At 35.8% G+C, this 27316-nt stretch overlaps 1 protein-coding gene across 1 annotated transcript in view; it reads right to left on the reverse strand.

Annotated features, from left to right (window-relative positions):
- The window catches only part of Zmym2 (zinc finger MYM-type containing 2), a 68916-nt gene that overhangs the window by 15841 nt on the left and 25759 nt on the right, over positions 1 to 27316 (reverse strand). Inside the window, 14 exon segments of the mRNA XM_060391123.1 lie at positions 194 to 323; positions 4304 to 4338; positions 5055 to 5220; positions 6312 to 6484; positions 10668 to 10818; positions 12952 to 13068; positions 16147 to 16262; positions 16804 to 16954; positions 18277 to 18348; positions 23878 to 24090; positions 24618 to 24670; positions 24673 to 24755; positions 24757 to 24783; positions 26479 to 26764. Of these exon segments, the coding sequence (XP_060247106.1) occupies positions 194 to 323; positions 4304 to 4338; positions 5055 to 5220; positions 6312 to 6484; positions 10668 to 10818; positions 12952 to 13068; positions 16147 to 16262; positions 16804 to 16954; positions 18277 to 18348; positions 23878 to 24090; positions 24618 to 24670; positions 24673 to 24755; positions 24757 to 24783; positions 26479 to 26764 (1773 nt within the window).

The following is a 27316-nucleotide window of genomic DNA, read 5'->3' on the forward strand; positions in this document are numbered from 1 at the left end:
TAACAGATCACAAATATTTAAACAATACGCTTTATTCACAGTCAATAAAAAAAACTGCATGTGGGAAGAAAAATCAAAAGGACACAATGCTGTAACAAAATCTATTCTGTAGCCTTTCACTCTAAAAAAGCATGCTTTTTAATTCAATAAAGTCTAAGTAGAAGTAGGTATAATTCAAAAGTTCCTAAGTTACCTGTCTGACAAGATTTGGTCTGCATGTGAGGCTTACAGTATGTTGCTTTTGTCATTGTTAAAGGTTTGCAGAGAATTGCTTTGTTCTTCATTTCTTTGTTTGGTGTAGGAGAAGGAGGTGGTGCTGAACCCTATAGAGAAGCAGAAAAATATTTTATTTTTGTAATTTTTATAACTTCCTGGTGCTAATCTTGTTTTCTTTCAGTTTTTCCTTCCTCTTTCTTCTTTCCACTCTTGAGACCGAGTCTTATTATATAGCTCTGGCTGTCCTGGAACTTGAAGACTAAGGTGGCCTCAAACTCAAGGAGATCTACCTGCTGAAATTAAAGGTATGTCCATGCCTGGCTCACTGTCTATTTTCCACATCCTTAGTGGACTTCCACAAAAAGTGGGAGAGTATAACCAACTTTTACCACTCCTAGATTACCCGTCTTAATCTGGAAGGGTCAATATGAATCTAAACATTGGCAAACAGCAGAAATTCATTCTACAGAGTAATGTCATCTTCAAAAGACTATAAATAAGCATGTTTTAAGAAAACAATTTATCTCTAAAGAATAAGCTTGTTTATTTTACGAGGAGTTCTTATAGCTATTATGACTAACATTACAGCTTCCAGTACTCCACAGATACAGTCTCTATACTGCTTACTGGTAAGAGAAGTAACTTATCACTATAAGTAACTTATCAGGCAGATACAGAACACAAATGCAGTCAATCCTCAACAATTTAGGTAGCTACTTTCCCTATACACCCTGGAACAAAGAGGTAACCAATATGGAGCATGCCCAAAGAGGAACTCAGGGCTGGATTCCTATGAACATATGGTTACATTTTCATCAACTGCCCCATTTGTTTAAAGACATTTACTGGCAGTACTTTTTTTGTAAAGTAACTTTAAGTTACAGAATTTTTGTGTAGCGGCCTCACTGAATTGAGACTAGCTCATACAGAGAGTGCAGATAGAATAGTCACATGTTGTACAGCACTTACATACCATATAGTACATGCATCACTAGTGGCACATACATACTATACAATAATCACAGAATAAACACAATAGTATAGAAACAAGTATACACTACGAAATATTAAGTCCCGAAAATACACTAAATGAAGATTAACATTTGAAGTTTAACTATAAAGACACTAATTTTTATTCTGGCAGAACTTTGGGATCTATGATATGGCAGTATAGTGGTTGATTTAATCTTCAACCTTGATGAAATTCATGAAAACCAAGGGAGAGGTTAATGGTACTAGGGTTTGTGACCAGAGTTCCCTCCCAGGCCAAATCCATTATTTTAGCCTTGTATAGTTGGTTGATTTGCCTCCAATATTTTAGGCACCTAAATACAAAGCATATACATATATAGTGCTTAATTCTGATGCCATGTTTTAATCACAGGGTCATGTTTTTCCATATCATTGACAGATTTTTCAAGACACCCTTCTGACTGTACCATCTCCTTTCATGTCACCAAAGTCTTTCCTACCCATTCACTGTGTAACATAAACTATGTGGGTTTTTTAAATTTTGTATGTATCTTTATTTCATGTATATGAGTGTTTGCCTGTGTTCGTGTATGTATCATGTGCATGCCTGGTGTCTGAAGAGGTCAGAAGTGGGCATCAGATCCCCTGAAACTGGCGTTATGGATGTTTGTGAGCTACCACATGTTAGTTCTGGTAGCTAATAGTAACTAATTTGTTTGATACTGTCCTAGGCTGTATTAATTAATGTACTAATAGCCAGTTGTCCATTGTGGTAGTTTCTTTTGTTAATATTAAGCCTTGCAGCTTCTACATGCAGTAATGCCCTGGAAATTTGTAGAATGCTGTATTAGTTGGAAAAAATATATATATCCTGGTACAGGCTAGATAAATACACTTCAACTAGGGTTATCATGTAACCTTATTTAATACAACAAATTTTTTGAGCTGGGGGCTTCACTAAGTTTCTCAGGCTAGTCTTAAGCTTTGAACATAACTCTGTAGACCACTTAGGTCTTGAAGTTTTGATCCTCCTGCCTCCAACTCCTGAGTACCTAAGACTACAATTCTCAGCCATATCAAGCCTTAATTTTCAACTTAATTAGACTGACTGTGTAAGAGAGAAGTGAAGCACTGTCTATGATAATGTTTCCAGAAATGAATAGAATCTATGATTCTGGCCTAAGGAATGGATTAATTCCTCAACAACTCTGAGGTCCAGGTCTCTCCCTTCTAGCATGATGCAGTTGTAAGACCAATTCCAGAATATGTCAGACATCCATTTTTCATTCCATCTCCAATGAAATGACATACAGTTCTCTCTCTTTTTTTTCCTAAGTGTTCACAGTTTCTGAGCACTGTCATTGGGAATTTGTAAAGCTGTTTCAGGTATTGATATAATGGTAAGGCTGCAGAAACTGAATGATTTAAAGCTAGATACTTGAAAACTATTAGTAAATTTGCTAATAACCTTGAGAGCATCGGACACTCCTGTCGGCTCTAGAAAGTTCTTCTTTACATATTCTTCTGAAAAAAACACTTGCCGGATTCTTCCAGCGTCCTGATCTACATAACTTATTTCCCTCAAGTTCAACTTTTTCAACATATCAAATGTGCAAGTAGCCAGCATTAGCTGATGTTTAACGTTCTATGAATTCTGATTATCATGCTATAAGCAGAAAGCTTCACAACAATGTTATTCATCACACCTTTTGTAAACAGGTCATAGTTTCTAGCCTAAAAATAAATTACTATTACTTTTAAAAACTGATTGTCAGCTTAACAGCTTGGAAATTCTGATAACTGTAAGGGTGTATCTCAGAAGCAGAACACATTTTAGTTTGTCTAAAAAACCAGCTAAGCTCCTCTTTGACTATGGATACAGGACTAAAAGATCTCAATGCAAAACAGTTTGTAAGACACAGGTCCTAATAGCCATGATGGCATCCTAAACCAAAGGATATAAAAAGTGTGTGTCTATTGGTTATTGCCGTCTCTTCTCTCATAGTACAAGAACCACTTTTAAAGAAAAGAACAAACTTTCTAAATCATACTTTCTGAGTTGGAGCCTAGATGTCGCATGGTTCTGAAACCTGCTAAGCTGGGTGTGGTCACACATGCCTAGGCAGGCAGACTGATGTAAGTCAAGGCCAGCCTGGTCTACAAAGCAAATACAAGGCAGCCAAAGCTATACAGAGAAACCCTATCTCAGAAAAACGAGAGGGACGGTGGGAGGGAGAGAGGGAGGGAAGAAGGGAGGAAGGGAAGGAGAAGAAAGAAAAAAGAAAACCTGCTAGGTGAGCTTTGTTGAGGCTAGAAACTATTAACTACAGATCTTTATTGATTTGTTTAACCACAGTTGAGGGCTGGTCCAGAAACGTTTTGTAATGCCAATGAATGACTCCTAAAGCAAAGAGCTTCATTTGAACAAGGATACTAGAAACTCCAAAAGAAGCAGAATATTGAAGGCAGTCAATGCCTCAACTCTTTTTCACAGTATGGCTAAGCACTGATTCTGCTCTCTAGTAATCATTACAGGTAAATGGGCACTATCAACCTATAAAATCTTAAAATGATAATTAAGGATTTGCTGCATTATAGCAAAAGAAAGAAAAAGGACTAAACAAAGAAAGGATCAGAGAGCACATTAGTACACATTTTCTGGTGTAAGGACTCACAGATGTAGCCACCCACTAAGAGATCTTCAAACCACTACCCTCAGCTCCACTGCTCTTTATTCCTCCGAAACCTGTGTCAGGTTGGACCCTAATGTGAAGCTCTACCAAATACCCAAATACTCTGTCCTCTGTTGTTCTTTTTAAAACCTCTGACTGTTTACCATTGGCCCATCCATGCTCTGCAAAGACAGAGAGAGTGCAATCATCTCAAAGCTACTGCTATGTCAATTCAAATACCGTGATCATCTTCCCCATCTGGGTAGAGGCTCTCATCAATTCACTTTTATGGTGTCTGACAGTTTCTGGTACTAGTAAGAGAGCTGAATATTTCCACTCTTTCAACAAAGTAAAACCCTTTCATGATGCTCATATTAACTGAGCTAATTATTTTTCACTCATACTATAAACCGTAACACAGCACTAAACTGAGAAATACTCACTGTCATTTTGGTTCGGGACGTCTGACAGCCCTGATCTAAAAAACATAAACATTTAAAAATAAGACAAATACACTTTCTTGATATTTTATACATCCCTGTTTATAACTGAATTATAGCAACTTTGAAAAACTATTTTAAAAAAAAAATTCCAAATTTAAGCAGACAGTATAAAAATATGGAGATAAGTGAGTAATTAACTGATTTTTCCCTTTGCCCAATCTGAATACATAGTGCCTTGGAGGAAATACTATATTCTAAGAATTAATGCTTAAATAAAAGACTACAACTTCTAAAAAGTTTTATTGTTTCTTCCAGGCCACAACTAGCACATAATCTGCTAAGAATGGTTTTTATTTGAAATTAATTATCAGAGGATACAGATTATTTTTAAAACTGTTCTTTTCGTTCTGTTTAATTTCTCTCTAATTTAGCTCAATGATGTCCAGTATTTTTTCAGCTAACAGGCCTTTAAAGGAGAATAAAAGAAGCAATGTATCTATGAAACATCATCATATAGGCGACTTGTGCCTAAGTGGGATTTATTTCAATTGTTATTTTCCATCGAGACATAAACTCTGAGAGAACTGACCTTTTTCATGGGTAGGCTTAGTAGGGTTATAGCCTATGATCTTTACCATTGAGCCATGCCCCAAGCTTAATAATGATCTTCAAAATCAACTGCTTATTATCAATGCTTGGGTTTCAAAACTAAGAAAATACAAAAAAATCTTCAAGTAGTCACACTACATACCATAATGCAGGTTTTCAGGCCCCTTCTGGGTGGTCATGTTGGGCTCGTTCTGCTGACAGTAGAAACGCAGTAAGCAGTGTTGGTCACAGAATTGCTTCATCTCCCCCCGCCACTGCACCCGCTCTTTCAGAGTGCCTTGGGACTTGCAGCAGTCACACCTGGCAGCCTTAACAAAAAGAAAAGCGCTCAGAAATTCAAATGAGAAGACTGAATACATCTCACACATTAGCTGACTAAACTCATGAGAAATTACTGCAACATTATTAAAGGAAAAATAAGTTTGTAAGTCATACATGAAGACTAAATGTGTAATACAATTGACAAAATCCAATTCTATATCACTAAAGTCAAAAAGAGAGAGGCTCAGCAGTTCTTGTTTTTGCTGTGCAATCCTAAGGACTTCTGATTCTAGCATCCATAAAATAACAGAGCAGCCGATAAACACGGTTAAGTCCACCTGAGGTATCTCATGCCCTCTTATGGTTTTCATATGGAGGCACGTGCATCTGTGTACACATACATGAATCTTAAAAAAAAATAACTAAACGAGCATGCTTAGACAAAATGCACAGAATTTACTTGAAAATAATTTAAAAACTGGGTATGGGAGTGCATACTTATTACTCCAACAGTCAGCAGATGAAGGCAGGAAGCTGGCAAACTTGAGGTCACCATTGGCTACACAGCAAGTCTATCTAGGCTACCAAAGTAAGATCCCGACTCAAGTAAGAATAAACAAAACAAAAACTTAAACCGAACAGCAGTTGCCTAAAACAAAATAATTTTTAGGCCAATAATATTATCTTGAACAGTTCTTATTAATAAGGAGATTTCTGGCCATGTGCATATGCCTATAACCCAGCACTCTGGAAGAAAGAAGAACCAGCTAAATATTGAAAGTTACTACTCTACTGCTTAATACTGATAAGCAAGAGAGTCATTAAATACTGGAGTCATTAGAAAAGATTTAGAGAAATATCTCTTGTATTAAGCTACACCACTGAAAATACATGAATAGCCTAATGGCTGGTAATGCCTAAATTCTAAACAAAAATAATGATAATTCCACTTTAAGATACAAAAAAAAGGTAGGAAAAACAAAAATCATCTCCATGAACAGCAGAATCAGGGCTAGGCATAAAGTACACAAATTTAAAAAAAAAAAAAAAAATGAGTTAACTGTTGCAGTAATAGTTACCAAGAATTTTAAAAGACTAACCAAAGTCATTGATGTAATCAAAATGTGTTGTTACTTGCCTTATAGTACCACTCCTGGAATTTTTTACAGCAGTCTTCACTGCAGAAGTCTCTGACAACCCCATCAAGTTCTTTAGTGGCTCCCTTCTTACACAGCTGAGAACAATAGTTGCATGTAACACATCTTAATCCTAACCGTCTTGCAAAATCTTGTTTGTATAATAGCTTGCAGCCTGAAAAATGTTATAGTTTAAAAAAAAAAAAACACATAAAAAGACAAATTTTAAACTGAGGCTGATCTTCTAAGAGTAGCTAATTATCAGTTTTAGAATATGACCAACATATTCAAATATAAAGTCCTCTCTCCCTTCTGACTGAAAACCTCCATATTTTACGTAGATACTCACATGGAGGCCAAAGCTTTCCTTCCTCAATAGCTCTCCTCATTTTTCAAAACAGTTTCTCACTGAACCTAAAGCTTGCCAATTTAGCTAGCCTGGCTAGCTAGCAAGGCCCCAAAGCTTCCTGTCTCTGCCTCCCCAGTGCCACGATTGCAGACTGCCATGCCTGACTTTTACATGGGTGATAGGAATCAAACTGAGGTATTCATACATCATGTTTGCACAGCAAGCACTTTACTGACTGAACCTTCAGGCCCTCTGAAATACTAACTCTATTATGATAACACCAACCTGTAAAAATTAGAACAGAATATGATTATTACATTAGAAAACATATCATCTATCACATAGGTTCAAACAATACTTTTACCACATTAAATTCTGATAATGCTTCAGAACTATTTTTTGTGTTCTATTTAAATAAAATCACAAGGATACTGCAAGTGAGTGTGTTAGAAAAATAAATGCAGACTGCAGAGAAATTCCGAGTAAATAACATATATATGTATATATATGTTATATATATATGTATATATACATATATGTGTGTATGTGTTATTTAGAAGGCATTATACTCAAGTTTTCTAGATTCTAGATTCTTCCTATCAGCCTATTTTTATATAGGGATTCTTCAAGGAAATTAAAACTCTGACTTGCCTAAAGAAAACACTTCACTATCCACTCCTTTAACTCCTCTCTTTATCTTCTGCATAAAAGTGTTACATATTTTTACGTATCTAATTTACCATCTAGACTACCTCAAGTTACATAAGCCTTTATTTTCTTACTCATGATACTTCTAAGTAAAATACTTTACTAATATTTAGGAAACCCAATCTATTCTTTAATAAAAAGCTCAAATTATAATTCTACCATATACAATGTTCTTATCAACCTAAAACCTTAAGAATATATTAAATGTTTTGACCTATCTGTGACTCTTCTGTTTTTGGAAGCTGGGTCTCATTACTGTATAGCTCAGGGTGGCTTTGAACTTTCAATCCTCCTTCCTCAAACTCCTGAGATTGTAGGTAACTGCCACCACACCAGTCAGAAAAAAAATTCACAAACCACTGTCTATACCATCCTATAATTTATTGCTGTGAACTACATTTTATTTTTTAAATTTCACTTATTTGTTTATATGTGTAAATATGTTTGTGTGGTCTCATACTATAGCTTACACAACAGTCGGGACAAATTGAAAGAGTCAATTCTTTCTATCATAGGAGCACTGGGAATCAAACTGATGTCACTAGGCTTGTCACCCTTGTTCACTGAGCCATCACCAGCTCTTAAACTATATTTTAAAATGTTTTTTTTGTTGGGTGAAGGGTTTTTTTGTTGTTTTTCTTTTTGAGGAAGTATTTATGTAGAGCTGGATGTCATGGAGCCCACTATGTAGATCAAGCTGTTCTGAAACCCACAGGTATCCACCTGCCTCTGCCTCTGCCTCTGCCTCCTGAGTGCTGGACTAAAGGTATATGTTACCATACCTGGCCTTTTTTAATTAACTGGATTTGATTGATGGTAGCACAAACTCATTTAGTAGTAAAAACTTTAAAAAAAAATCATACCTTAACACTTTATTATTACCCACTTTAAACATAAGTCTTTCCCTATCAAAATTATGCTTTTAAGTACCAATTAACTATTTAATGCACTATTATTTTAATAAAATCCATTTTAGATTTATAAAAATATAATTTCTACAAGATCACTGATACATATATTAATAAATCAATATTAATATGTTCAGACTTAGGAATAAGACTTTTCCACTCAGTATTAATCATTCTAACATCTCAGAAATTGTCATTTTTACTGTAACTTTGCTCTTAGATAATAATAGTAAAGCATGGTTCTTGGTGAGATGTACCAATTACAACTAAGGAGAGCTGCCTTGCTTTGTTAATTAATACCCTCTAATATACATGCTGTATTATGTGAGAGGTAGGTGGAGACACCAGCTGAATAACATATCAAATTTCTCTGCCATTGACTATCGGCATGTAGGACTACCCCACTTCCCTTCTGCCCCAAATTTGCTACAGGGATCCACAGAAAAAGCAGAAGCAGGGGACAAGTCCTCAAAAGTAGCAGGTGAAAATAAGACAAAAAAATTCTTTTGCAGTGGTATAGTGACTGCAGACTCACTGTTGAGAACAAGACATTGAAAGCTGCATCCCCAAACAGAAACAGTTTAGACTGGAAGCCATTGAAGAGACCTTAAAAACTGTGATAGAGGGCTGGAGAAGATGGCTCAGAAGTTAAGAGCACTGGTTGTTCTTCCAAAGGTCCTGAGTTCAATTCCCACCATGAATGGTGGCTCACAACCATCTATAATGAGATCTGGTGCCCTCTTCTGGCTTTATAGGCATACATACAGTACCTAACACTGTAATACATAATAAATAAGTCTTTTAAAAAGACTGTCTCAATATAATAGCAATAAAAAAAAAATTGATAGGGGGCCAGACCATGGTAGCACACACCTTCAATCTCAGCACTTGGGAGACAGAGACAGGTGGATCTCTAAGTTTGAGGCCAGACTGGACTATACAGTAAGGCCTACACAGAAAAATCCTGTCTCAAAAAACAAACAAACAAAAGTGACAGGAATATAGCTCTTCAGCTGATGGCTTCTAGCGGAGGTGAGGAAGGACTCAAGTTTTCTTTAAGGGGCTAGCCACTGGGAGTTTAACCATGCTCCAATAAGTATATAAGTAACACAAATTGGACTTGATGTTTTTTGTTTATTTGTGGGGTTTTGTTTTTGTTTTGGTCTTTTCTCCTTCCTTTTTGGGGGGAAGGCACAAAGGTGGGGTCATGGACCTTGGAGAACTAGTAAGGAAGGGTGATAGGGTACCTTGTCTAAAATTCCCAAATAATAAATATATTATGTTGGGAAGCTAGAGGAATGATCCAATGGTTAAAAGCATGGGCCATTCTTACAAAGGACCAGGGTTCAATTCCCACATGGCAGCTCAAAACTGTCTGTAACTCCAATTCCAAAGGATCAGACACTCTCTCATGGACATACATATAGGCATAACACCAATTCACATAGAATAAAAATAAGTAAATTTTTTAAAAAGGAAATATGTGTATATATATATATATATATATATATATATATACTATATAGGGGTGGAAAAGATAGGTCAGTGACCCCAACAAAAGAAAGAACAGAAGGTAAAAGCCAACTTTTAGAGAGAAAAAAAAGTGGCAGCTAGAATATTAGTAATAACAGGCACTAAAACCCAATCTTTCTCTAAAGAAGTAAATTTACAACTAGAGTTCATGTCTACAATCTGACTTGTGGTATGAGACCAGGGAAAGTTTAAGTGAGAAGAAAGGACATTTGTGAACATATCATAATAGAACTCAATGTAGCCCAGACAGCACAAAACCCCAGATGTATCTATCTATTGCAGTTGTCACTGTGTGTAATTCCTCTCACCCCTCTGTCAATAACCCTTCTCTAAAAGGCTTGAGGTCAGAGGAATTCCAGATATGGGTTTGTTTGTGGGGTATTTATTTGTTTTGAACAGATGCATGGACTTCACTGAGTAAGCTTCCTTAACCCACAAAAATCTAAAACCTGAAACTTCTGGAATACCATGGATTTCAGATTTTGATATCAGTGATGAACAATCTGTACACTAAAAAATATTGTAGCTAGGCAGCAAGCTGGTAGGGGAAATGGAGCAAAACTCTTTACTCTAGAAAATCAACTTTTAGGACACAAGATATAAGTTTAGCAGTGACATGGGTATGACAATGCTTTCTTTTACTTTATCCCTAAATTTCTACAGATGAAACCTTGAGGATCAAAAGTCTATTAAGTACATGTAAAACAACAGAAACAACTGAGTAGAAATTAACTAGGTTTTGTTTAGTCATACTAAGAAATTTGTGCACCTATTCTGAACACCTGTAATTCTCTATTTTTAAATATTTTAACAAGACATTATATATAATAAAAGTTATGAACAATGCTTCACACACTTGCCTTCACTACAGAAAGGTCTCTTAACGCCAGAGAAGTTGACTGTCTCATGCAGAGTCTTCTCCTCCTGGCAGTATTCGCAATATGTAACTATGCAATGCAGCTTCTTATAGTCATCTGAGCAAGTTTTGCTGCAGAACTGGTGCACTTTGTTCTAAACGCACAATGGGAACCTTGGTAAGTATGAGAACCATCTCAAGACCAAGTTTAAAAAAGAAACAAGCCATTTATTCAGAAACTTAACTCATTTATCTATTTAATGTTATGATCCTTAGAGATACATTTCCTACAGAACAGATACCTAACTTAACCAACTTACTAATTATTAACATAGCTCAACAAAGCTCAATATCATTAACTACCCCAAAGGTACTCAATGCCTAGGTGAACAATCACTGCCATAAAGAATCAGTCTGGAAATGTTAACTGAACTGGAGAAACAGAAAGGAAAAAAAAATACACTGTGAGTAACCTACAGAAATAGAAGATACAACATTTTTAGTCAAGGCAAGATAGTCTTTGTTGAAAATAGAGAAGTAGATTCAAACACATTCCTGTCACACTTTAATAAAAACATCTATTATGTCTTAAGTTTTCAATTTGATGCTATTATATAGCATTAATGCAAAAATTTGAGACTGAGTTAGTTCCCTTAAATAAAAATTGGTTAATTATTATTTCTCCTGGCTTCAAAGCCAAAACTGTCAGGCCTACTTTTTACACAATGAGGCAGGAGTTAAGAACTAAAACTCCAAGGAAAGCAACTTTTCTCTCAAAATTATAGCAGATATAGATTAAGTCTAAATCATCAACATAAAGATATCTGAAAACTAAACAAAGAAAAATAAAACTGTCTAGGAAACAGCTCAAGCAGTTAAAGCGATCATCAGTGGGAAACTGCCCTCTTATGAATACATAATTCAAGAGGAGAAAGGATGGCTGGTGAGGTAGCTCAGTAGTTAAGTATTTGCTGCAAACTCAAGGTCCTGGGTTCAATAAACACACAAACACACACACATACACGCATGCACACATGAACACACGCACAAATTAAGAGGGAAAAAGAAAACAAAAATATCATTAACTGCTAATCGCGGAGCCCTAAACCCAGTCTTCTGAGGGAGGTGCTCATTCAATAGGACAGTATCTCTTAATGGCATCTAACACTAAGGCAACACCACATCACTACAAAATATGACAGTGGAGAAATCCCCATTTTCACCCTAAAACTTATTAGATTTCAGTTTATTATAAAAATCATTTCCTGTATGGTATTATTTTGTATGCTTGCCTATGGATTTCCTTCCTCACTCCCTGATCATTCCTTTGTTCTCATGTTAGGCATTCAATGTAATTTCTGCTAACAGGTGGTTACTAGTCTAAAACTCATGATGGGATGCCATTAATAGTATCAAAAGAATGACTGGTTTAACTACTCTGGAGATTGCACCAAAAAAAAAGAAAAAAACTAAAGAACTTTATAGGCTCTAAAAACACTTTCTCAGATTTCTAAATACTTTTGAAATCATGAAGTCTAATTCTAGATACCATTTTTCATCTGAGCATTACATTTCAATTAATATGTGAACAATCAGAAAATACTCTGGTTTTAGTTCCATATCTTATGTAACTTTTTTAGGTATACACTCCACGCTCTACTCTTGGACCACTCAATCCACCCCCAAAAAGTTTAAAGGATGGCCAAAAGTAAACACTGTTCAACACAGCAAAGGGCAGCCTAGGTGATCTATCTATTCATTACTGTCCTCTTATGGAAACAAGCTCACTGCTCAGAGGTGGCAGCAGCAAAAGAAAGAACATGACAAAGTAAAGTAGTACACACGTTAAAAAGGTCAAGAATGCTAAGGGAAAAAAGTAACAAGATTTACAGGCCTCTACTCTCTTATTAAAATACACTTATAAGATGTTAAACAACAGCAAAGTATCTGACTTAGTTCTAATTCTACAAATAATGGCCAGTCAGGTATTTATAGTTCAGAGATGATAATAATAATGACAAGAAGAAAATAGTATAATAGTCTACAGATACCCTGGGTGTATAAAGTGACTTTTAATATTCTGTTACAAACATATTATTGTGCACGTGACGTCAATAAATTGGTTCACCTTGAAATCTATCCTGTCAATTTCATTTCCAGAGAAAACACACCAATGACACAAAACATGAAATTATAGCTCACTAACAAAGGCTTCCAAATAGAAATGCCAGTTACTTTGTTAGGTTCTTGTCAGCATCAGATAACACATATAAGGAAACAAGACTTGCCTCCCATTCCAAGATTTCTGGTTTTGAACAAAAGGAATTTTTACAGTAGTTGCATTTCAACTGAATATCACTGGGTGCTACAAACTGGCCATTTGGAGATGACTGCATGCTTAGAGCCTAAAATAAAGAACAAAATACACTTAGTCTGACATGCATTTTAGAACTTCTACCTGTAAGAACTATCAAATGTCTACTATATGCAGAAAGTAATAGTTTCTTTGCTAATTATTTCTTTAGTACAGCAAATGACTTTTCTCAAGTTTGATTTTAAAATAGACGATGGAAAAGGGCCGAAATGTAGTTCAGTGATAGGATGCTTGCTTAGCAAGCACAAGATCCTAGCTTCAATTCCCAGTATTTAAAAAAACAAGAAACAAACAAAAGATTAAAAAAAATACACTGTTAACTTTACAAATTGAAATGTTTACTAAAGGATTATCTAAAATAAAACATTTAAAGAAAATCTACCACTCAATTTCAGCTGAAGAAAATTATTGCTGTAAGGTTAGTTGCACAAGTTCTGAACCGCAAATGAAAGCACGGAAATGGGACGAGAAGAGAGGGAAGGAGAGAGGGAGGAAGGTGTAAAACAGGAAGGAGACAGAAAAACCTATACTGATCTCTCCAAGGCTCAAATACTAAGTTATAAATGACTCACCCCATTACATCAATCCTATAATTCTCACTCTAAAGTCCTTATCAAGGAAAACAGCATGTAGTACTTTTTTAAAAGGTAATCCATTCTTCTACATAGTTAGGTGAAGAAAGAGTAAAAGCTGGTATTCACACCAGGAATAATTCACAAAATAAGATAGGATATATAAGCATACACAGACCTAAAATGAGTTTTGTTTGTCTTACTTTCTGATTCTTTGTTTGCAACAGGCCTCTATATAGTCCCTGCTGTCCTGGAACTACTATGTAGAACAAATATCCTCCAGGCTCCAAAATGCTAGGATTAAAGGTAAATGTCACCAGAAAAGAATGCCCCCCCCCTCCAATTCTTTCTCTTTTCTATGTAGCCCTGGCTGTCCTGGAACTTATTCTCTAGATCAGACTGGCCTCAAACTCAAAGATCAGATGCCTCTGCCTCCTGAGTGCTGGGAATAAAGATGTAAGCTACCATCATGCCCAGCTAATTTTTTCTGGTCCTTAACCTGAATAAACTGGTACTTATCATTCTTGTAAAGTATACGATGAATCACACGGTATACTTGTAATGTATGAAGTAAACAGTGGAGGAAAAAATAATCATTTTTAAATACCACACGGTACAATACAATTAGTTTGTTTAAAAAAAAAAAAAGTAAAAAAGACATTTACTATCAGGTGAATAAAATGTTACATGCCTTACAGGCCACCTCATCTGGCTTCATCTAGCCAAGTCTAAAAGGCCTTTGAGTCACACACTTGCAAGAACCATATTGAATTTTGTAACTTCTAACACTGTGAGAAATAGCAACTTCTGCTTATTAGCTATTTTGTTATAATAGTTTAAAACGACAAAGAATATCTTGCTTTTTTTTAAGATTTATTTTTATGTGCACACACTGGTGTTTTGCCTGCATGTATATGGTGCCAGAACCCCTGGAACTGGAGTTACAGATGGCTGGGAGCTGCTGTACAGGTGCTGGGAACTGAAACCAGTTATTCTAGACAAGCATCCTGTGCTCTTAGCCACTGATTTCTCCAGTCCTATTATCCTGATTTTAAAAGGAAAATACCTAATACAGATATAAATTTAAATTATCCAGCTTGCTTGAGAGATAAAAAAATATTGCCTATTTGTCAACTGTGTCTTATTCATATATAAAGAGACTACATAAGGACATATATGTGTGTGTGTATATATATGCATATACTTATATATACTCTCATCTGAATGTTACTCAAAGTTGTTTCTTAAAAATATTTAACATACATACAGTCTCAACAAACAACAGCCAAAAGAAGTTTGAAGTAAATGAGAAAAGTAGTTAAGCTGGTCATAGTGGCTCAAGCCTGCAATCCCAGCACTCACAAGCTTGAGACAGGAATATGCACTTCCAGTTCTAGGCCAGCCTAAGCTATAGCTTTCAAAAGCAAGGGAGGAAGGTAAGTAGTTAAGACAGTATCTTTTAACAGTCAAGGACACCTAACATTAAAAGGGATAAGGGTGGTTTTAAAATCTGACAAGCAAGAGGCCATCAACACTATCATTCTCTTCTCAAATTAATTATTCCTCTATTTCTAGTTTAAGAAAAACCAACAACATAGAAACAGTATGTACTACTGTAAGAACTTTATCAATGGCCATGATGTCAATTTATAAAAGCTTAGTCTTGAACAAGTTTACTGTCTAACTTCAACAAGAATATAACTCAAGAAAACTATATTTATTCATTTAACTGATTTTAAAACCTCAATTTAAATGGTAGTGTCTGTTGTAGTAAACTACTGTAGCATATTTAAAAGACTAGTTTCATTTTAAATAAATTAACATAGAGCACAGTACCTGGGATAAAGCAGAACTGTTGGATGAGTTAACTCATGAAGCATGGCTTTATGCACTGGTTTGAACCTTTGAGCAATACCCTGAAATTTTCACACACAATAGGTAAACCTACTAGTACTACCTAACTAATGCTTGAGTCCCCTCTAAACTATTCCTTCAGAGTGGACAACCAAACTAAGTCTCGACACTTCCTATAACATTATCTTCTGAGATTATCTACTCTAACTTTGAAAAACTGTCAGACAGTTCATAACATTTACCAGATCAAAACTACCTCCCTGAAATGGATCCCATCCTAAGCTAAGGTCCACCAGAGAAGCGTGACCCTATCTTTCCAAGTTTCATTTCTAATCTGAGAAGCAGGTATGCTTAATACTTTCAGGGCAAAGGTACATATTTTTACTCATTTATCATTAAAACACAGCTACTCAAACTATCTAAGAAAAGCGCTATATACATCAAGCACTAAGTTAAACCACACTAAAATTCCTTTTCCTTCAAACTCTGTATCAGGGTAATAGTTTAAAAAGCAATCAAATCTTTACAAAGGACAGCCGGGCCTTCTGTGATTCATGCTATAATCTCCACCCTCCAATCAGGCCCTCAATAAATTAAGTATAAGGTAGCGAAAAAGATAAAGCATATTACACTGATTGTTACCTATGTGCATATTACGGGGTGGGGAAAAACAAATAACAAACCTGAAATTTAGCCACACAACTGGAATTGCAAAAGTTATATAGTTTTCCATCAGGCATTGTGGCTTGGTATTGAGGTAAAGAGTTTCGCTTACAAAAATGGCAAATAATTCCCAAACCTATAAGAGAAAAGATACAGACCTGATTTCTTTATAAAGTAAAAGAAGGTTTGCTTAAACTATTAACTGATAGTTAAATGGGTCTCTATAAATTGTTCCGATATTATTTGTACCTTTAGCTATTTGAGATTATTTAGACCTTTAAAAAATATTGCCAGGGGTATAACAGATGGCTCAGCAATTAAGAGCTCTTGCAAAGGACCCAAGTTCAGCTTCCAGCAACCACAAGGCAGCTGACAACCACCTGTAACTCCAGTTCCAGATGATCCTTCATCTTCTTCCGAACTCTGTCAACACTGCACGTACACAAGTGCACAAATATGTTTTAGATAGTTTTGGATGTAGTAAGGGTTTTAGCTAAGAATTTCAGATACAGAGAATACCTAACTTTTAAAAATTAAAAAGTATGGAAATCATCAAAATGATTTTAAGCTTATATTAAAAAAGTTAGGAATGAGAAAACCAAACACTGTTCAAACCATAAAAAATATGAGTTACCTTTAAAAATAAACAATTATGTCATTAGAGTCTTGAAACTTACTCTGTGATTTTGCATATTTTGTCTTGTGACTGTTCATGCAAGCAGTGGAACAGTATGGCTCCATATATCCATTAGGACCTATGCACTGAGTCATATCAAAAAACCTGCACTGTGTTCGGCAACCAGTACAAGTTGTCAGTTTTCCATATTTCTAAAATTTGAATATAAAAAGATAATTAAAAACACACACACAATTCAACTGGAACTAATTTCACAATATTTTTTGAAGAGCAAAGGGCAGCACTCTATGGAGCTCAGGCTGGCCTCAAAACTTCTTACTTTCCTTCCTTAGCCCCACCAGATCTGGGATTACAGACACATGCCATCATACACAGCTCAGAGCATTTGCTACCAATTCAAAGTGATTGTATTACACTCTAATTGTGCCACCAACTAAATTAGTGCTAATAAACCAGTTATCACCATCTGACCTTCAAAAGTATAATTCTGTCTAAAATCTAGGTGAAAATCTACAAAAAACTTAGTACCTTTTTTTTGTGTGTGTACAATGGTTTTGGCACTAGGCTCAAGACTGCATTTCTGTAAAATAAGAACCAAGCAAGCTCTATGGCTACTAACTCTTACCACCTGGAGGTGGTTTGTAGTTTTTGGAGCCTAAAAGTTTTGCTGAGTTGAGAAAATAAATGAAGTTCTGGAGAACTACAATTTGGAAAAAAAGACAATAAAGGGAGATGCACAAAAAAGAATTATGGCTACCTGACCACAGGTAAAATGAAGTCTCCGGTTGAGAATTAATATGAACAAGTTTGAGAAGCAGACATAAAAGGAGCTGGCAGTGGTGCTACATGGAGAAGCTTGAGGCAGGAGGCTCAGCTATATAACATGACCCTGTCTCAAAAATATACAGCAGCAGCAGAAACACCAGCAACAACAATTAAAAAAAAATAATCCAAAATGGAACATGGGGAAAAGAAAAAAATACATATACAGCCTCAGTGGCTAAGAAACAATAAAAGCAGGATATCAGTTGTATTAAAAGGGCACTATTCATCTGGGGAAACAATGTCAAAAAGTTATATCTGAAAAGAATTTTCTGAGAACACAGTTACTTTCTGAGAAATAAAAGACAAGTAAAATTTAGTGGAATTGAAAAATTAAATTATTAAAGATAACAAAAACACTCAGAAGAAAACAAATTTTAATATACTTATATAACTACTAAAAATAATTTTTTTAATCGAGACAAGGGTTTTTCTGTGTAGTAAAAACACATTTTAATTATTCAAAATAGATGTGATTTTTCATATACATTGGACACCACATAGAATATAAGGAGGTAACTAATTCCCACAATTTTTCTGACCTTCACATATCCACCTAGGCATGTGCACACACACACATATATATACATACATATATATAATATATATTACATATATTTATATACATATATAGCTATAGATATAGATTTTTTTTTAATGGGTCTTGAATCTCACCAACATTCCTGCTCACCTCAGGCTGCATTAAGAAAGAATCCTGCATGTGATCTCGAACTTCCTTCAGAAAGCTTGGATGGCTACCTACCTAAAACATTTTAAAGGACTTTGTAAGTACATAAAGAAAAGCTGTTAGGCTGAAAAGTCAATGAACAATCTATGAAAACTGCTTCAATTACTGACTTATTTATAATCTCCTAACTTCGAACAATGCATTTTCTGTTCAATGCTCACTGTGAAGGGGGAAAATGATATAATGATAAAACATTAATATAACAACGTAGAAAATAAGCACACTGAATCATCCCCTCCACACCGCCTTGGTATTAAAGAACCAACACTTAATTTAATACTAAGTAAGCACTCTAATTTTAAGAGGTTCCCCTACCCCCACACGCAGGGCCTCTCTATGTTGGCCTGGCTGTCCTGGTACTCACTGTGTAGACCAGCCTACCCTCACGGATGGAGAGCTGCCTGCCTCTGCCTCCCAAGTGCGGAGATTAAAACATGAGTCACCACACCTGGCAAGATATATGAAAATGTATCTTAATGGGAATGGAGACATGGCTCAGAGCGCTGAGTGCTCTTCCAGAGAACCCAGGTCCAATTCCCAGCACCCATATGGCAGCTCACAACTGTCTCTACCACCAAGATCTGACATCCCACACAAAGATGTAGGCAAAACACCAATGCATGAAGATAAATTAAAATATATATATTGGACTTTTGATATTTTGTTTTGTCGCCCCCCCTCCCCTTTTTTTTCTTTCTTTTCCAGGCAGGATGTCACTACATAGCCCTGGCTGGAATGGAACTTGGCATATAGAATGAACTGGTCGCAAATTCAAAGATCCCACCCTGTCTTTACCACCTGTGTTGGGATTAAAGGTATGCACCACCACATCCAGCCTGTACTTTTGATGTTTTTAATCGCTCATGTGTGGAGATCAGAGGACAGCCTTAGGTATCAGTCCTGACTTCTACAGGGTCTTCTGTTTGTCAAGTATGCCAGGAAGCTAGACTATGGGCTTCCAGGGATGTCCTAGCTCTATCTCTCATCCTGATGTCAGGGTTTATGCACTGGGATTACATACAGGATGCTACCTTGTTTGGCTTGTGTGTTCTAAGGAATTCACACTCAGGTGTTCACTATCGCATAGATGAGGCCATCACACCAGCCCCTACACTTCTGAGTTTTGAGACAGTCAAGCTTGCTTTAAATTCACTGTCTAGCTCATACTAGCCTTGAATTTGTGATTTTCCTACTATCATGGTTCCCTGAGTAGCTGAGATCATACCTGCAGTAGTGAACCACATTTATGTCACCTTTAATCAAGAAAAATAACTTGTTCCTTAGATAACCTAGCATATTATAAAATCTTACCAAAACATACTAAACTATAATGAAATCTCAAATCTAAAATAATAAATTATAATTAAATTTTCATTATCTGAAGTAGGTTGTTTTAAGAACCCTTTTAAAGTGACTTAATATAGCTTCTAACAAATAAATATGTACATCCTTACCCGAAAAGAAAAGCAGCACAATACTACGATCCACACTACAGAGTCAGGGTTCTAGAAACTAAGCAGTGAGGACACAGAGTTAAAAAAAAAAAAAAAAAAGGCAGGCGGGCCTCTGAGTTCCAGGCCAGTCTGACCTACAGAGAGTTCCAGGGCAGCCTAAGGCTACACAGAGAAATCCTGTCTCAAACTCTTCTCCCACAAAAAAAAAAAAAAAGACAACTTCGATGTCAGAGTCAAAGTTAAATAGGGAAAAATAAGAAAGTGTCATGAAATTTTAGTTTGTAAGCTGCAAGAAGATACTGTGTAGACTAGGACATATGATTCGGCCTCCAATCTGTCAATAAGTCTTGTGATGCACAGAAGGGCTCACATGGACTCCTACCTACTTATTTACTAAGGATACAAGAAAAGCTCAAAGAACAGAACATGAAAGAGCACTTCAAGAAAACTTTCACTTAATAATGACAGGGCTATGGAGCTCAGTGAGAGGGTGTATGATTAACTAATGCTCACGAAGATCCACTTAAAAAGCTGAAGCAAGAGAAAAATCACCATGGGCTCCAGGACATGAACACACACACATACACACACACACACACACACACACACACACAAAGTATGAAAAAAGAAAAAAGATCCATAGACTAGGAAATCAAAATTTAAGAAAAAGAACAATCGTCATAACCAAAGGCAAAACTGGAGCTTTAGAATCAGTAAGGTGATAGATGTCAAAACTAAAACCGCATGTTAGAATTAGCTGGCAGAGTGCCCATCATAAAAATGCTTCAATAATTACAGGATGTTTGAGAAGAAATAAAGTAGAGGCTCTCAATTTAAAAACAGATACTGACCCAGGTGTGGTGGTACACATCTTTAATCCCAGCATGAGAGGCTGAGGTAGGTGGATCTCTGGGGAGTTCAAACCTGTGCCAAGCCTACATAGTAAGACCTTGTCTCAAAAATGAATGAATGAATGAATAGAAGAAAAAAATGTTAAAGAACCAGAGAACTGGTAAGACAATAACAGGTGTACTATATCTTTGGAGCTCTGTGGTGATAAGACAAAAAGACAGAACTAGACAAGTTCTCCATAAAAACTGCCTGCAGATGTCTCAGACAGGCAGAACACTGAGTAGACCCTAAATTAACTTCAGGTTAATTTAGCTTCCCCAAGAAGCTGAGTAGACCCTAAATTAACTTCACCCCTGCTCAGAGAGGAAAAAGATACACCAAAATTTGTTACAGTTAAAGACAAGAATAAAGTCTTGAAATTAGAAAATAAAACACAGAAAAAACACAACAGCAGCGTAGAGAAACAGTACATTCAATCCCTTTACTCTAGCCCCACCCACACAAGAAAAGGCAAAGCAGAGAGCCTAGATTCCACCTTACTCTTTGGCAGACAGCACCTCTCCTAAGACTCCTACCCCAACTGCTACTATGTTAGAGACCACCAACAACCACTCTTACTCCAAATCCTACTAAGGTGGTCTGACCTAGGTCACAGTGAAACCAATAACTAGCAGTAATAAGGTCAGCTGAAATTACAGAGAAGGTGGCTGCATCTCAAACACTAATACATACATACATACATAAAACAATAGGGGCTGGGGATGTACCTCAGTGGAATGTGCTTGCAATGAAGCCCGGAGTGAAGCCCCAGAACCACACAAATTCTGTTAGTGCAAGCCTATAACTGTACCGCATGGAGGGAGGATATAGGAGAGACAGCCTTCCAGACTCATCTTCACCTACAAGCAGTTCAAGCTCAGCTTGGGATACAAAAACAAAGGAAAGGGCCAGTGAGAGCAACAGCAGTAGCCACCACAGCTGCTAGGCATGGGACAGGCACCTTTTTATGTAAGTCTAGTCACTGCTGCATGAGATAGGAATACCTATTCGATACAAGATGGTTCCTTAACAAAAACTTGTCATTTATTTATTAGATCTCAAATCAGTACTCCAACTGCCTTTAAAAAACAAAACAAGCCTGGCAGTGGTGACACCAACCTGGTCTACAAAGCAAGTGCCAAGATAGCCAGGGCTATACTGAGAAACCCTGTCTCAGGCAAGAGGTAAATTCTACTAAGCTATAGCAAATCACTACTATGACCTGACATGAGAAAAAAAAAAAAAAAAAAAAGATTAAAGCACAAAGACAGTAAAACAGAATGAAAAAACATAATCAATGAAGGTTGATTCAAAAAGATAAAGGCCAGCTCTATAGGCAACAAGCCTATAATTCCAGCTTTTGAGGAAGCTGAAGGTTGCTATGACTTTGAGGCCAGCTTGGACTACACAGTGAGTTCCAAGAACATCTGGGCTACACACACTGAGATCCTGCCTCCATTTAATTAAATAATACATGAATGAATGGATGAATAATGATGGATGAATGAATGAATGAATGAATGAATGAGAGGCAAGGCACATGAGTAATTTTTGACAGGAAACATAATTTTAGGTAGAACCATGTCAACCTAGACAAACTGATTCTAAAGCCAGTATCAAATTATTTCTTGAGCGAGTCTTACTAGTCCTCAAACAAGTAATCCTCCTGTTTCAACCTCCCAACTACTAAGATTACAGATACCTATTATCCCCAAGTATGAAGCAAACAAAATATTATTTTATTCACCATTCACTATTTTGTAACAGCAAAAGACAAGACACAGTTTAAACGCCATCAACAGCAAAACTACCATAGACCCTTATACTCTCTCTTCTATGGTCAATCACCTAACAATTATAGAAGAAATTATAAAAAGACATCTAATCTGCTGGTAAAAAACACTCCCAAAGTGGCTAAAGTTATTACCACGGAATGGATCATGGAATGAGAAGAGATAGATGTACCATTATATATACAGTATTTCCAGCATATGAATATAGTGAAAGCAAATAACCTAAAAGGACAGATAATTAAAATGCAATAAACACTGTAGGAACAGTGATGCATGCCTGTAATCCAAGTACTTGAGAGGGTGATCACATTCAAGGCCAGCCTGGGCTACAAAGAGGTTTCTCATAAAAGAGAACAAAATAAAAGACAATGTAGTGAGAAGTTTGAGTATTTTGGCTTTTATTATTACAGACTGAACTGTGTGTTCCCTTCAATGCAATTCTTACTTTGAAACTCTAACTTCCAATGTGTTATGTGAAGACAGACTCTTTCAGAAGTTTAAACAAGGTCATAAGGGTGGGGCTCTAAGCCAATAGAACTGGTTTCCTTTGTGAGAAGAGGGAAAGACCGTATACCAACAAAGGAAAAAAGAGCAGTAAGGAAGTAGGAAGTAGAGAAAAAGAGACCAACCTCTCATCCTCCAGAGCTGTAAGAATGTCAATCACTGTTGTTTAAGTCAGACTCTATGGTATTTGGTATACAGCAGTTCTAAAGAACTAATTAATATTAATCTATCAAGCGTATCTTTCTTAATTTAATTTTTAATAATAGCTGCACAAAATTACTATGAAATGGACTACACTGCTATAAAGAATGAGAAGGATGTATTATTTATGTGTTGATAGGGAATGAGTTGAGAAATACAGAACAATATATAAATTAAGATACCATCTGTTTTTTAAAAAAGGAGACAATAATGAAGTTAGCTGAATCTAGCTATTTCCTTAATTTTTCAAAATGAATACAGAACAGGATGGTAGATTGAAAAGTGCTATCTAATGCATAGGAACCAAGGAGAAAACAAAATTGTGACTTCTAAACAGATTTACAAACTCAAACCTGAAACTGGAAATTAATCTTGAAAGTTTAAATAGAAAAGTAATCATCCCCAAACCAAACTCTTAAGAGTTTGAAAATCCATCTCCAACTCCCCCGAAAGAAAATTCAAGAGAAACTGCAGTAGTAGCATTTACTATTATATGTAAAACTACAAATTGATTTCTAGCAACCTAGATATATTTCCTAATTTATTTGAGGTAGGCCATCTTCATATGAAGACAATTATGAAATTAAATGAGATTCCAAGATGAATATGGTTAAATCCTCCTATATTAGAAACTACTACAATGCTTCCAAACCCACCCAAAAAAAAAAAAAATAGTTTGGTTTTTTTAGTACATAAGTTACCTGTTTGTATTCACTGACACAACTCTGACAGCAAAATCTTTTCTGCTGACCATCAATCACCAAAACATTGTTTCCAGCACCTTTACTGGGCAAATATTCTCCACACTGTTCACAGCAGTTCATTATCAGGCCGTTGGCCATCCTGTATCTGTTGAAGCAGTGGTCACTGCACAGCTTATGCGTCATATTTTTAAAACTAACTTCATGGCGAATCTAAAAGTAAAACAAAAACACCATTTTCAAGAATTCATCTGACTTACTATAAATCTTTTGACAACTCCAAAAGAAATGACATATAAAATACACTCCACCAGCAAGGAGGAGGAAAAGCCAATACTACAATCAATTCAAATAAGGAATGTATAGACAGGTAGCTTTAATGTCATAATTAATAATGTGAATTTATTTTTTTAAATGCTTCCACTTCTATTTGCCTGAAAGTGCTTGTCTTTCGTGTGTACAAAGCCTATTTGTATAAATAAAGGTATTATTAGACCAACAGAAAAAGAAAGAAAAAAAAAACAATCAAAATACAATGACTTTTTTTCTGTGACTTCTCTCAACCTGACGAAATAAACAAGGTAATTTTTCCAGAGTCAGTGTCCTTGGAAAACTAGGATTACATATTGAAATACTCTAAAAGTTTCTAAGGACACATACATCAGCAAAAGAGTACGGGAAAGCTGTCAAAATCAAAACAACCTCTTATAAGAGCAAGTGAAAAGCACAGAAGTACAAACCTCAGTCAGTTTGCCACAGATTGTGCATCTTGATTTATTTAGAGTTCCTTTAGCAGGACTCTGTTTGTCCTCATAGAGAGACAAACAAGATGTACTACAAAATTCTTGGAAGGACTCACTTGAATCCACTTGAGCAACAATTGTTCCTTTCATTGTAGTTATATCTCTGAAAAATAAGAGGTTCAATTTAAAGTTCCATTTCAAAGAAAACCAAAAATAAAGGTTATAACTGATATTTTTAATCATAGATTGCATCATGGAACTCAAACACCATTTTTGAATCCAGAACATTACTTTTAGTATAAAATAGGAACTCTTGGCAAAAAAAGATTAAAGTCAAAATGTATGATCCTGTCATTAATAATTTACCTTCAAATATGGCTTTCATATATTATAAACACTAAAATAAAAATACTATTAATTACATGAAATCAAAACTGATAGTGCCTGTTCAATTTCCCTACCAGATTAACAGGCAAGCTTCTGATTTTTAAATCATAGAAATTTAACATCAAGACAGACTACATGAAACATTTTCTACTTAAATGCAACACTTGCCAGGCATGGTGGCTCACACCTATAATCTGAATACTTAGAAGGTGGAAATAAAAGAGCTGGGAATTCAAGGTCCCCAGCATACAACAAGCCTAGATTATATAAGACCCTGTTTGAACATAAATAAACAAGCAAACAAATATACGAACACATGGGAGGGTATGTACCTGTAAGCCCAGCACTGGGGAGGAGTGGGGTTGCCAGAATGAAGCCAGAATGACTTATATGATGTTTTAGGATAGCCTGGATTACCTAACAAGATATCTCAAAGAACCAGTAACAAAAAATATAAAATAATATGATGCTATTAATGAAATTAAATCTTTCTTTAAAAGAAATACTAAATTTCTAGAGCCTTTATTATAGTATTGTACTGTAAGTAATCTAAACACTGCAAAACAATTGCTTCTGTGCTTAAATTTACTATAAGAATAAAGCATGAAACCCTTCCCAGAGACCTAAGGTCTAAAAATAGCCTCAGACTTGGGCTGTTCCAAGAGAGTACACAAAATTCACCTGATTTAACCCTGCATTACATTACATCATCTATTTTTGTTTGTAATTAGTAAGAACAGATCTAAAAAACAGCAAAAGCTGCATTTCCTTTCTTTTTTTTTTTCTTCTTCTTCGTTTTCGAGACATGGTTTCTCTGTGTAACAGAGCCCTGGCTAAGCTAGACTCGCTTGTAGAATAGGCTGGCCTAAAACTCAGAGATCCTCCTGCCTCTGCCTCCCAAGGGCTGGGATTTAAGGCGTGCACTACCATGCCAGGCTAAACCTTTGACAACATTCAAAACAACTACATGCAAAACCCAAAGATTTACCAATTGCAAATAACCACATTTCCAAAGATAGTGTAAAATGGCTTATTTTAATACAGAATGTACCATACATATATTCTGTATCATAAATACAAACACATAACTGTCTAACATTAACTTATATTCTTAAAATTAATAATGAATTTAGTATCAGGGTGCCTCTGTGAGGTGAGGCCCTAGACTTGATTCCTAGCGCTGTAAAAAATAAAATAAAATTATGAAACAATGTAAATATTCACTTTTTTTCAAATGCAAAAGATCCATTTGAGACGACAGTCAAAACAATTACAAGGGTCTAGACAAATCAGCCCAAATCTACCAAATAGGAATCCCTGTCTACAAGCCACCTAGACTTAGGCTTCAAAGATTAAAAGTAGCTTACCAATTTTTAAAACATGAATTTATTCCAAGAGTCTTAATGAAATTTCTAAAAACTTTTATGACCAATATTCAACCATGTGGAACTGTATGAAAGGTTAATCTTACTTTTTACACATAACACAGAGTTTCTTTGGAGCAGGTTTATGAGAGAAAGAAGAAAGGCAGGTGGTTGAACAGAAGAGGTGAGCTGATCCTTTTCGTTGATAAGCTGTCTGTCCCTTCTGTAGGGGTTTTTTGCAGTTTGCACAAGTGACTTTAACTGGTTTAGTGGGTTGCTGCTGGTTTGAGGGCTGAAATATCTGTTTAGGAAGTGAGGCCACTGGTGATAAAGAATCCACCCCTTGCTGTTTCTGGTTACGAGGAAATGATGCTGACTGGGAGATCCAAGAATCTTAAAAACAAAATATGGAAAAAGAAATCATCAAATAGGTATTTAAAGACATTGAAATGTATTATCAAAGAAATAGTTTTACTTTTCCAGTTTGCCCAAGTTTATGATACTAATTAAAGCCATACATAGTAGTTCATGCATATAACTTCTGGGAAACTGAAACAGGAGGATTGACATGAATTTAAGATCAGCCTGAGCTCTAAAGTAAGACCTTGTCTCAGATGTTAATGAAGCAACAATTTTGCAGAGAAGTAGAGTGTTTGTGAATAAAATTGTCTGCTTCCTATAGTCTTAAAAATGACAAGACAGTATATGGTATGATGTATGATTTGCTTAGTTTAGCCATTCCACAACATATACATATTTCTAATCAACATGTTCTATAAGATAAAAGCATATTATGGGACTAGGCAGATGGTTCAACAGTTAAGAACACTGGCTATTCTTCTAGGACCTGGGTTCAATTCCCAGCACCCACATGACAGATCACAACTGTCTGTAACTCCAGTTCCAGGGGATCCCACACCCTCACACAAACATGCACATAGGCAA

The sequence above is a fragment of the Meriones unguiculatus genome, chromosome 9, assembly GCF_030254825.1.
Source record: "Meriones unguiculatus strain TT.TT164.6M chromosome 9, Bangor_MerUng_6.1, whole genome shotgun sequence".
Lineage (NCBI taxonomy): Eukaryota > Metazoa > Chordata > Mammalia > Rodentia > Muridae > Meriones > Meriones unguiculatus.